The sequence below is a fragment of the Tachypleus tridentatus genome, chromosome 13 (genome assembly GCF_004210375.1).
Source record: "Tachypleus tridentatus isolate NWPU-2018 chromosome 13, ASM421037v1, whole genome shotgun sequence".
Classification (NCBI taxonomy): Eukaryota; Metazoa; Arthropoda; class Merostomata; order Xiphosura; family Limulidae; genus Tachypleus; species Tachypleus tridentatus.
The window spans coordinates 249,758,781-249,771,371 of record NC_134837.1 but is presented as its reverse complement, the minus strand read 5'-3'; the positions used below and the strand labels follow the sequence as shown (position 1 = coordinate 249,771,371).

The following is a 12,591-nucleotide window of genomic DNA, read 5'->3' as shown; positions in this document are numbered from 1 at the left end:
CGACAAATAGATTGGATATTTTAAGATAAAATGTAAATTAGTTTGAACAGTTACGATTACAAAATTTAGAGGCGTAAATTCTCATTGAAGATTGATAGAATGGAATATTTAAATAAAGAGAAAATAATGGTTTGACATTATTAATTTAGTTAAACCTTTTTTCATTGATCAGGTAGATTGTTTGTTTGTTTTTTAATTTCGCGCAAAGCTACACGAGGACTATCTGCTCTAGCCGTCACTAATTTAGCAGTGTAAGACTAGAGGGAAGGCAGCAAGTCATCATCACCCACCGCCAACTCTTGGGCCACTCTTTTACCAACGAATAGTGGGATTGACCGTTACATTATGACGGCTGAAAGAGCGAGCGTGTTTTGTATGACGGGGATTCGAATCTACTAGCCTAAGATTACGTCCCCTGGGCTAGGATAGGTAGAAGTAGCGAATTTTTGTATAGATAGATGGATGACATGTAGAATTTTATTGACTTATTCGTGTGACGTCAGAGCGTCCGGTTGTTCCTATTCCCTCACTACGTCCAGTAGGTGGAACCACAATTTCTTTCTTTGATTATTAGAATGTTGATGTTAGTATAATATTTTTGAACAAAGTTAAATTATTTAATTAATTAACATTCTCCGTGAATATTTGGTTTTCTAAAGGCAGGTGTTTAGTAACATATAATTGAAAAGTTCAAGTTAAAAAACAAATAAACTTAAGCAGTATACTTAGAAATGACTCGTGTTCGCTCACGGTAAGAGTTTGTGTTTCTGTAGCCCTACTTTTGTGTGTCGAAGTACACGTGAGACGCATCTAGGACCGCCCTCGTAAACAAATACTTTGGCTTTCACTACAGCTTACGATCTCTTTTCCAATACGTATGCCGAGGGCTTATGTTTGGACAAAATAAAAACACGTACTTGCTGAATAAATGCATAGCTACACATATACCGACGAACATCACTCCCAAGGCCACAATGATTGGAATCATCTTCATCTGTACATCTGTAGTTGGTTCCCCCAAGGTTTCGGTCGCAGTTTCTACATCCACGAAACTTCCTTAAAATGAGAACATACATCGTGAAAAGTCACTCTAGCTACCAATCTCACACGGGAAATAATTCAATAAAAACCTTTTAAAATACTAATGAATATTCACAGCTCCTAAACAGGAAATCGGCAAGAATTTATTGAAACAATAATAATAATTGAAATATTAGCGAGCGAGATATACCAGATTGAGTTACACCAAACTTTTGGTGAATTGTTAATAATTCTTCTTATATATTGTCCGATATCTACTTTTTTTAGGGGAAGCGGCAGTTTTTAAACCGTTAAAAATTGTTATAACCTGAGCAGTCACACTGGTTGTGTGTTCAAGTCTTAGAAATATACTTTTCCCATGGTCTTACTCTGAAAACAATAAAAACTGGTGTATTTTTTAAAAGAAAGAGATTTTAAAGCGGTTCCATATTCTGCACATTTACGAGTTGGGTTCCAATGTACGGCCTACCTTTCGCTAGTAATTATGAATAGCATTTGTGCGAAAGTTCGAAAAAGGAATCTTGCGCGCTTTGTCTTGAGCTACAATAGATACCTTTATCATTTCCAAGAAAATCTCGAATCCATTCATTACTGATATTAATACACACTTGTCCACTCCTAAGTATCCAAAAGTTTAGTTGATACAAGATTAATGATGTTACAAGGTTGCTTCATACTTGTAACATCTACGGGTACTAAAAACACATCTCTTCGTTTTGACAGACAGATGGATGGCATATAAAACATTTATTGAACTATTTATGTGTGACGTCACAATGTCCGGTCGGTTTTATTCCCGCAGCAAGTAGACCATAATGCTTTTATATGAAATAATGTTGACGCTAAAGTAGTAATTTTGAATAACGTAGAAAATCAAATCAATTAGTAGTGGCATAAACTTAGTTTTCAGAGCTAAAGTATCCTTAAGGATATAGATTCCAGCAGCGTCTCGTGGTTATCTTCTATTATTAAATCTTATTAAAAGTAATTTTCGTAATATACAACACTTAACAATCTGATTTTGTTCAACTCGTAGGCGTAAATGTCCCGACAAACGCAGAAGGATATGGTCCCGACACTTTCTTTTGATAGAATACGCTTATGGTTACTGCAACTAAAGAAACTGTCTCCTGGAACTTTTACTGTATAAATACATATAATATTGAAATTCATTGTTCTTCCTCTGATCAACAGCAACTGCCTTAAATTATAGGTGGCTCTGCCAGAGTTCCGAGTCCCTGATTAGGCCGTTTAACCCACATGGCACTAAAGGTACCACTCATATACCCGCTAAAATAAAAGGTACTGTGATTTGATATTTTTCTGGATGTGAAGAACAAACACCTAAGCTATACCTTACCCCCTCGAAAAAAAAAAACACACAAATAAAATAATAACAACACATAAAACAACAATAACACATACGTGAATTTACATCCGTCGTTAGATTAAATTACCTTACATCCATAGATAAAGAAATATTAAAAAAATATCTACTAATATATTTTAAGAAATTATCTCAACAAAACTAAACTTGATATAAATGTATTGTTATAATTACTTATTATCTTCGGAAAAAAGTAATTATAAGTTTGCTTTCTAATTTCGCGCAAAGATACACGAGGACTATCTGCACTAGCCGTCCCTAATTAAGCAGTGTAAGACTAGAGGGAAGACAGCTAGTCACCACCACCAACCGTCAATTCTTGGGTTACTCTCGTACTAACGAATAGTGAAATTACGCGTCAAATATAGCACTCTCATTGTTGAAAGAGCGAGCATGTTTGGTGAGACGGGGATTCGAACCCGCGACCCTCAAATTGCGAATTGAACACCCTAACCACCTGGTCATGACGGGTCATGGCTACGAAATAATTATCTTTAGAAAAGCTATCCTTTTTATTTTATTTCATACATCAATTCCACGACTTTCTATTCTGTTTACTAACTCACGATTTTACTCACATAGAAGTATTGTGAACTATTACATTACTTAAATTTTCATTTTTACTCACAAAAATGGAGTGTGAATTATTACGTTATTTAAGTTTTCATCTACAAGGATGTAAAATTTCGCCTTACCAACAACAAGAGGTTTACTTATTGGAATCACATCTTAGTTACACTAATTTTTCTGAATTTGTACATGTATATATTCTAGAAATTAACATCCTACAATATAAAACTATTTATTTTGTTTGTACTTAAGCTTACAACTTTCTCAACAATGTGAATACAAAGTACAATGCGGATGCGAAGTCACCTCACCTTAATCTTTAAATTAATTACTAGAGAGAGTCTGGATTCATCTATCACTAACATTTATTTATTTTGTGATACATACCAACTCTATTTACATATAAAAACAACACACAAAAAATACGTTGCACATTTTGGGTCTGCTGGTGCTATATAGAGTGATTGTCAAATCCTATTGTACGATTAAAAGAACGCACGTACTATCGGTGTATGGTGTTCACTCGCGACTTTCCCTCTTGTCTACCATTTCAAAACCAGAGACATTTAATGAGATCCATTATTTCTCATGAGTTTTGTCTCTAGTGGCTAATGTTTTATTTTCTCGAAATACGCCTTTGTATCGCGACGTATCTTGTACAGTTTTTTTTTTTATGTGCTTAAACTGAACAAACAGTTCTTTCGCTAGTAGAACTCACCCTTAAGACATACGGTGCCGTTGATGTCTTGAACGTGAAAGAAACCTTCTTTGCAGGTACATATGTCATTCAAACAATGCGAATGTCTGTTGTCGAGTTCACACTGTTGGGTAATGGTGCATTCCTGGCCCAGCTGTTTACCTGTAAAATAATAAACAATATGTCTAACACACACAAAAAAACACGTGACTGGATAAAATATCCACCCAGAAGATTCACGATTACGAGCCAGTAGTTGCTATTTAATGCTATTTAGCTGCTTGAGTACAAGGTAATGGACAGTTAGGGTGACAATAACGCAAGCCTGAAGACAAAAAAACTAACAATAAAACACATAGTAAGGAAATAGTTTCGTTATTATTATATATCAGTTGTCAGATTTGTGTGTGCATTTCGGGCAGTCAAGCGAATAAAGGATTTACATCTGCATGAACCTAGATTAATATCTAACTATGTGAGTTGTAGAATAAGCACTTTTCAACACACAATTTTTACACCTAAATACGTTGGATTAATAGGAAAGTAAAGTTTTACCATAAAACTTATTTAGCCATAAAAATCTCGCCATCAAAGACCTGTCATCTTGATACTGATAGCTAGAAATCTAAGGACTATAAAAATCATTAATTGATGACTCTATAATTTAAAGCTTTATTTTAAGTCATTAAAAATACAATTCCTCGAAATGCATCAATAGCTGCTTTGAGATATAAACGTGTTATTTTGTGAGTATATCGATACAGTGATCACAGAGACATATCTAAGAACAGTCCCGGTGGAACTTACCGTCGCTTGATGAAGTGTGAGAAATATATTAAAGGGAAAACCGTAAAGAAGTAGATCTAAGTACACAACTGATATTAACCTTCGAATTACTGGGTTAATTTCATACTATTCTTTATTGGTGAGTCCAAATATTGTATGAGATTGGGTTGTTTTCTATTTCATGTTACACCACTCAGTGTAAAAAAAAAACTGATTGAAAAAGACCTTTTTGTTTGTTTCGTGGTATGTGTGCTCATAGTTACGTAGTGGGCTATCTGTGCTGTGCTAACCAAGGGTATAAAAAAACCGGTACTTTAGCGTTATACAGCCGGTAGACTAACTGCTGTACCACTAGGGCTCTAAATATAGATGTGTAAAGTCACTAATTTTTAAGCAAAATACCTTAAAGGTCTTAGCAGCAACTAGTGGACATAGTTACAATACTAATATTATTTATGTTGGAACTATGTCGAATATACTGTGAATAACTTGGCGTTAATGTAAAACGTGGAATTGTAATTGGAATAATACAGAAAACTTTGATACTATATAAGATGGAATTTTTACACGGAAGTTTCTCAGAATTGCTGTATATATCTAAGCACACACGTTAGATGACCATGAACCGGCAGTTTAGTTAGTTCCTAATACCAAATATCACCAGAAACGAAAGACCCCCCTATCTTACTCTTGAATCTTTTATCACGCAACTTTCCACTTCAAGTAACAGAAAGTGGAAATGCCCTTCATTCCAGGTTTTCCTTAATAAAAAAATGTTTTATCTACCAAAAAAAAATCCATATTTCCATTTTGTCTCCCGAAAAAAATCCAAAAACAAGAAAACTTCAATCAGGGACAAAAGAAAAACGTTCAATCTTACGTGTATGTAAAGTTTCATCATGCGAAATTAACATGAATTAATCTGAAATTAACATTCTGTTCTTCCTTTCTCTTTTTCCTGCTTTACACGAATTACGTTTCTTTTATAAAAATAAGGTAGAAACATCAAAGAGCAATATTTGTCACATGATGTTATCTTTCTTATATTGTGAAAAAAATAACTCAGTTCGTGGTAAATATGAATCATAAAGACACATTTCAGTTCATTTGTCGGATAACATTTCCTATGAGCATATGGTTAAGGCTTAGTGAATGATTTTTGACACGGAAATTATTATTTTCAAACTGAGGTTATATATAATGTGATTTATTTTACCTCAGAGGTTGTAAAGTTTGTTTTTTTATTTGTTTTGAATTTCGCGCAAAGCTACTCTTAGGGCTAACCGTGCTAGCCGTACTTTATTCAGCAATTATAGGCAGAGGTAATCAACACTTACGACCGCCTTTTTTGGCTTCTTGTTTACCAATGACTAGTGAAATTGGCCGTAATTTTATAACGCTCCTACGCCTGAAAGGGCGAGCAGGTCGCTCAACTCGCAACAATGACCAACAGAGCTTGCCAGACTTGAAGTTGTAAAGATAACAGTGAAATACTTAATATAAACAGCGATTATCAGTATTATTAAACTAATTGAATGGAAAGTGTTTTGCAAAGTTACTCATGAAACTAGTGAACAGTTAGTGTTTTGCAAAGTTACTCATGAAACTAGTGAACAGTTAGTGTTTTACAATGTTACACATGAAACTAGTTGAACAGTAAGTGTTTATAATGTTACACATGAAACTAGTTGAATGATAAGTGTTTTACAATGTTACATATGACACTAGTTGAACGGTGTTTTACAGTGTTACACATGAAACCAGTTGAACGGTGTTTTACAGTGTTATACATGAAACTAGTTGAACGGTGTTTTACAGTGTTACACATGAAACTAGTTGAACGGTGTTTTACAGTGTTATACATGAAACTAGTTGAACGGTGTTTTACAGTGTTATACATGAAACTAGTTGAACAGTGTTTTACAATGTTATACATGAAACGGTGTTTTATGTTATGAACTAGTTGAACAGTGTTTTACATAAAATAGTTGAACGGTGTTTTACATGAAACTAGTTGAACAGTGTGTTATACATAAAACTAGTTGAACGGTGTTTTACAATGTTATACATAAAACTAGTTGAACAGTGTTTTACAATGTTATACATAAAACTAGTTGAACAGTGTTTTACAATGTTATACATGAAACTAGTTGAACGGTGTTTTACAATGTTACACATAAGATGGTTTGTTATTCATCACAGAGCTTACGCTGCGGTCTGTTCACCATGGGAATCAAAATCCGATATTTAAAACCATAAGCCCTCAGACATGCCGCTAAATCTGTTTGTAGTTTAGTCAAAGGGCTATCTGTGATCTGCACATCACGGGTATTGAAGCCCAGTTTCTAGATATATAAATCGGCAGACATGCCGCTGAGCCACGGGACACACGAAAAAATTAATAATTTATTTCAGCGTTACAAATATGAAATATAAAGTTAAACAAATTTGTTTTTGCGATTTTTTTTTTATTTTAAAGAAATGTAAAAAGATAGTAAAACGTAATGTAAAACAATTATTTATAATTTTACGTAAACTCGTCTCATAATTTTAAAACAAAGAATCAAAATTTAAAAAGCGACGGTTATGGGTTCTTCCATATTGTATAATTAATTATCAGCAACCGAACCCAATTGTAAGCAAGTTACTGGTAGCAATCAAGTACAATTATCGTGTTAATCTTAAAATGCTTTTGTTAATTAATGAGATTTAAAAAAAGTTAATTAAGAAAGTGGATTTTTGTCTAGAGTTAAGCACAACTCTACTCAATGGACTATCGGTGCTTTGCCCACCACGGGTATTGTAACTCGGTTTTTAGCCTGCGACATACTGAGGGAGGCTGAAATAAAGTAGAAATACATAACTTTCATAATTTATCACAACTCTCTGCATCTTTGAATCTACCTTTTTTATTTTGGAATATGTAACTGAACGGCGGGAATATTACTAAGTATTAGGTTTTCTTGATTTTGCGCATGGCATGGCAAGGTGGGTTAAGGCGTTCGACTCGTAATCTGAGGGTCGCAGGTTTGAATTCCGGTCGCACCAAACATGTTCGCCCTTTCAACCGTGGGGGCGTTGTAATGTGACAGTTAATTCCACTATTCGTTGGTAAAAGAGTAGCCCAAGAGTTGGCGGTGGGTGGTGATGACTAGCTGCCTTCCCTCTAGTGTTACACTGCTAAATTAGTGACGGCTAGTACAGATAGCCCTCATGTAACTTTGCACGAAATTAAAAAAACAAACAGAAACAAATCTTCTTTGATCTTGTTTTCAAAGTTGTATTTAGTATGTCTTTGAAATAAAGTGATCTTCTTTCTACAGTCAATAAGTTCTCTTTATGTCGACAGTTCATCGTTCCCATTAAGGAGCCCTGGAGGAGGATACACATCAGGCCATCCAAAAACCTGATTTGTAACCAGCGCCACTGTCAGGTATTGTTAAAAGTAAGACATATCGTATTTGGATATTGATGTAATTTCTCCAACAAATTCAGGCCCAGCCCTGGATTTTAAGGTCGTCATACGCCATCATCCACCGTGGTAAAACAAATGGGGACCGTTGCAATATCTCAATAATATACAAACAAATAACCATAAATGAATGCAGTATTTTTGCATCTATATTTTTAATGAAGTAATTTTCCCCAAATTGATTACCAAACAATATTTAATAGTCTGATAATATATGATTGTATGCCAGAATATTCATAAAGATTGTGTATTTAAATAATTAATTATTATTATTTTTGGATCTGGGAAGGCAAAAGTTCATTTTATTTTTCCATGTTTTAATGTGCACTATTTTTTTTCGTAATGAGGCATTTTTGAAACTTTTACCAATGCCTATGCAGGTACACAACAACATACTTCTTCGTTCATCGATAAAGATACAGATACAGATCTGTTTAGAACACGACACAACTGAACTCCGTACATCGGAACATGGTGGACTTCCTGCAGCTGTATTCTGCTGATCTTTAAATTATTATCTATGTTTTATTAACAGAAATTGGAACGAGGCTACTCAAACGATAATATGTGAAATGTGATGGTTGCCTTTCTATAGGAATCCGTTCAAATAAGAATTTCAGTGTCTGAAGCCTTACACAGAGTTACGTAGCACTGATGCAAACAAGCATAGGTGTCATGCAAAAAGCGGCTTATTAAAGGCGTCTGAATTTTTTGCATGGTATACAAGGATGCCCAAAACAATTTAGTTTAGCTCTCTATTGTTAAAACTATTTTTGGGACAAGGTAAACAGAAACTAGAAGTGAATAAAATCAAAAGTCAATAAAGTTTGACCACTAAATAATTCAGAAAAATAAATTACCACCGTTAATGCAGAATATTCTGGAAGTGCCTTTATAGATATGGCTTACTTAAGGTGAGTCAAGGAAGACATAGACTAAACACCATAAACAGAGATGTTTATCTAAAGGAAGTTTAATAATGACGTAAAGATATAAATGAGGTCATGAATAAATGTTTAATCTTATAATAATGATGTTAATACAGAGCTGGTTATGGTAATAACGGACTCGTTAGTTTGGAATGGACTTTTCACTTTACCTATCGGCCTGCTGGTTAACATTAAAATTAAAAGATGGCATATTTAGAGTGTCATATTGCCTACGCATTTCACTCCAATTAAACATTTGTAACACCCTCTATGAAGTAAATTCTAAATTAAAATTCTAAAAGAAACAACAACAACAACAAAAGGTTTAGAGACCATGCAAAAAAAAAAAAAGGAAAATGTCGTTTGTTATAAATTTTGCGAAAAGCTACACAAGGGCTATCAAAAGGGAAGGCAGCTAGTCATCACCAACTACCATCAGCTCTTGGGTTACTTTTATACTAATAAATAGTGGGATTGACTGTTACAGTATAACGCTTCCAGGGCTGAAAGAGTGAGCATATTTAGCGGAACGGAGATTCTAACCAGCGATCCACAGATTGCAAGTTCATGATTTTTGAAAGACATATTCAGCAATTGTGAATGATGAATTTCACAAACATCACAGACTTAATTTTCTTCCATTAGAATACAAGAACATCAAATTAATGTATTCAATGAATAGTCTAGCAATTGCACATATGGAGTGTCGATAAAAGATTGCTTTAATTATTCGACAATTACATAAAGATCCTAATTTTGACACAGAGATGTTAAAAATGATCAAAATAACACTAAGAAGCAAAGTAAATACCAGTAAACACTTGAATAATTTTCAGAACTATGTTGGTTTTGAAACAAAGCTTGTGTCGAAACAAAAAAAAAAAAAATTCAGAAGCTGTTGTTTAAAGCTGAAACGTGGATTTACTTACTTAATACCAAGTTATCATTTTTTGTCGAAGTGCAAGTTGCTGATGGCTATAAAAAAGCTTAGCTAAAGCTGTTAGCGAAAGTGAGAAGAAAGGCTTAAGTGTGAACTATAGGAAACAGAATATCGAAGCTGATAAAGGACAGATAAGTCAGGTACAATGTAAATGGTGTGAGATGGTAAACGTGATCATGAAATGAAATGTAGAATAGAGATAAGAAACAATATTTGTGAAAATGAAAAAAAAAAAGACACTGAAAAATAGAAAAATTTCTGTCGAGAAGAAGTGAAGAGTTTTGAGTTGTTTTGTTACACCAATTCTACATATGCATCTGAACGTTGGACAGTATTGCTGAGTATGAAAAAGGGATCCGAAGCCATTGAGTTGTGGTTCTTAAGGGAATTCCTGAAGGCATTTTGGATAAGACAAACTTTAAATGAAAACATTATGTCAAGAGTAAACTGCACAAGGAGGCTGCTGGTCAACACCAAAAGAAGACAGTTGGAGTTTCTTGGTCCTGTTATTAGGAAAGAAGAAATTGAAGTCTTATCGTAACTGGGAGGATCGAAGGAAGAAGAGATCATGAAAGGCAGAGAAAGACTAACCATGAAAGACAGAGATCAACATATGTCAAGAGTCTATCTCAATGTATATACATTGGACATTTTTGTGCCTGAAGAAGAAACAGGTTTGTGTGAATAAGATATCCAGACAGAGAGATTTTTTTGATATTTCAAATAATGAGAAAAACTTATTAAATTATTTAAAAATATTGCGGCATTAAAAACAGACTCTCAAAGTATACAAATTAAAAAGGTTGCCGGACATCTTCCAAAACTTAACATCAAGTTTCGTAAACGTATACAATAACCTGAATAGAAAATGCATAGGTTACTTACCAATCTAACACAAAATATTTGAAACAAAAAAGTCTATATGTTTTGTGTATAGTTTCGCTTGTTGCCACTCATCTGTTTCTTTGATGTGAATTTGCGTTTTAAAAATAATTTCATCATTTGGGTTCATTGAATACTGTAATTGCGAAGTACTTTAAGAGTTGAACCTCATGTATATGTTTCAAACACCGAGTAAAATCAACATCACATAACAACCATGGCTAGAGATAATAAGTCCCTAAATTTTGTTTCACCAGCAACAACTGTTGACAGAAAAAACTGTTTGTTGTTGCGGTTAAGAAAAACTACGATATGGGCTTTTTTTTTTTTTTTTTTTTTTTTTTAATTTCGCACAAAGCTACTCGAGAGCTATCTGTGCTAGCCGTCCCTAATTTAGCAGTGTAAGACTAGAGGGAAGGCAACTAGTCATCACCACCCATCGCCAACTCTTGGGCTACTCTTTTACCAACGAATAGCGGGATTGACCGTAAACATTACGACGCCCTCACGGCTGAAAGTGCAAGCATGTATGGTGCAACCGGGATTCGAACCCGCGACCCTCAGATTACGAGTCGAACGCCTTAACCTACCTGGTCATGTCGAGCCATGGGCTTTGTACATTCTTCTCACACGGGCAATGAAACCCAATTATAGTGTCGCAGTCCCTGAGGCTTACTGCTAAGCCAGTGAGGACTAAAGCTTTAAAGGGAAAGATTAGTTGTGAAATTATTTAAAAACAAGATTGATCAAATTATTTTGTATTTCAAAGAAAAGCTAATAATTACTGTCACTAAGTGGTAATTTGTACTAAAACCCTTTCTTTTACAAGGAGTATACGCCTTGTTTATATGTTGTAATGCAGTTATCAATGTATGATAATGAAATACCATTCCGTATATTCCTTTTTCATTTACAATTCAATCAACTTTTGTACTCTTTAACCTTCTCAGTTGTAGCATAACTCGTACATCTTCAAAAATATTTGTATCTGGACTTTTATTTGCAGATCAAGCCATGGTTTGGAGTTCTCCATCTTTAATATACAATTTCACCACGTACGCCTTATGTTTGGGACCATTGTTTTGCTAGAGTATTAATTATCACCCGAATAATCGCGCTCCTGAAGGATTGTTATTTGCCTGGACCAGTTTGCTGTCAGGTTGCCATCACTTTTGTGTACGTCACCGACACTAAGATGCAGTCCCAAGTTTTTATTGATACCCTGCGGTGCTTCACTTTAGATGTACGTTGACAATGACAACTGTTCTTTCTTTTACTACCGAGCAAACTTTTCACTGAATGTTCTAGAAAATATCAAACTTGGATTCACATGTGATGACCAGATGTTACGTCTTTGCTCATTTCAGTTTCTCGATCCATAACCAGCCTTTGGCTTTTTTACTTCATTTTACCAGAGGTTGTCGAAAGCCCGTATGTCCATTAACACTACTTCATGCTAATGTATATCTTACTGTTCTCGAAGTAACATTTATAAATTTATTTACAGCAAGTTTGCTGGCAGGATTTGTACTCGACAGTGTATCTCGCAAGGTATATACCCTGAGGTACTTAATATTATAAGGTTTTGTTATTATCTTCATAGTATTGCGTATAGCTCGTATTGAAACTTAGAGTCTTGGAATGAGTGTCGTTTGCCATGTTTAAAGACTATCATGAGTGAAAACCTGAAGCCGTGTCCTGAAGTTGGTGTCACAGAAGAAGCCATTTCATCCAGTTATGAGCATACATGTTGCAATATTGAACCTTTATCGCGTTGTGCCTGTGCACATTCTGAAGGATTGTGGCGTAGACAGAATTATGAACCATAAGCTGGTGGGGCTGCTAATGAGAAATGTCTGTATAGCTAAATGCCCACGGATGTGAAAA

General features: G+C 34.6%; 1 protein-coding gene across 2 annotated transcripts in view; it reads right to left on the bottom strand.

The window, feature by feature from the left end:
* Positions 1-12,591, bottom strand: part of LOC143239239 (uncharacterized) — a 93,296-nt gene that overhangs the window by 5,933 nt on the left and 74,772 nt on the right. For both annotated transcript variants that reach the window (XM_076480150.1, XM_076480149.1), the window contains 2 exons: positions 3,717-3,857; positions 918-1,056 (listed from right to left, as the gene is read on the bottom strand). In XM_076480150.1, coding sequence (XP_076336265.1) covers positions 918-1,056; positions 3,717-3,857 — 280 coding nt within the window. The remainder of the gene's footprint in view (positions 1-917; positions 1,057-3,716; positions 3,858-12,591) is intronic.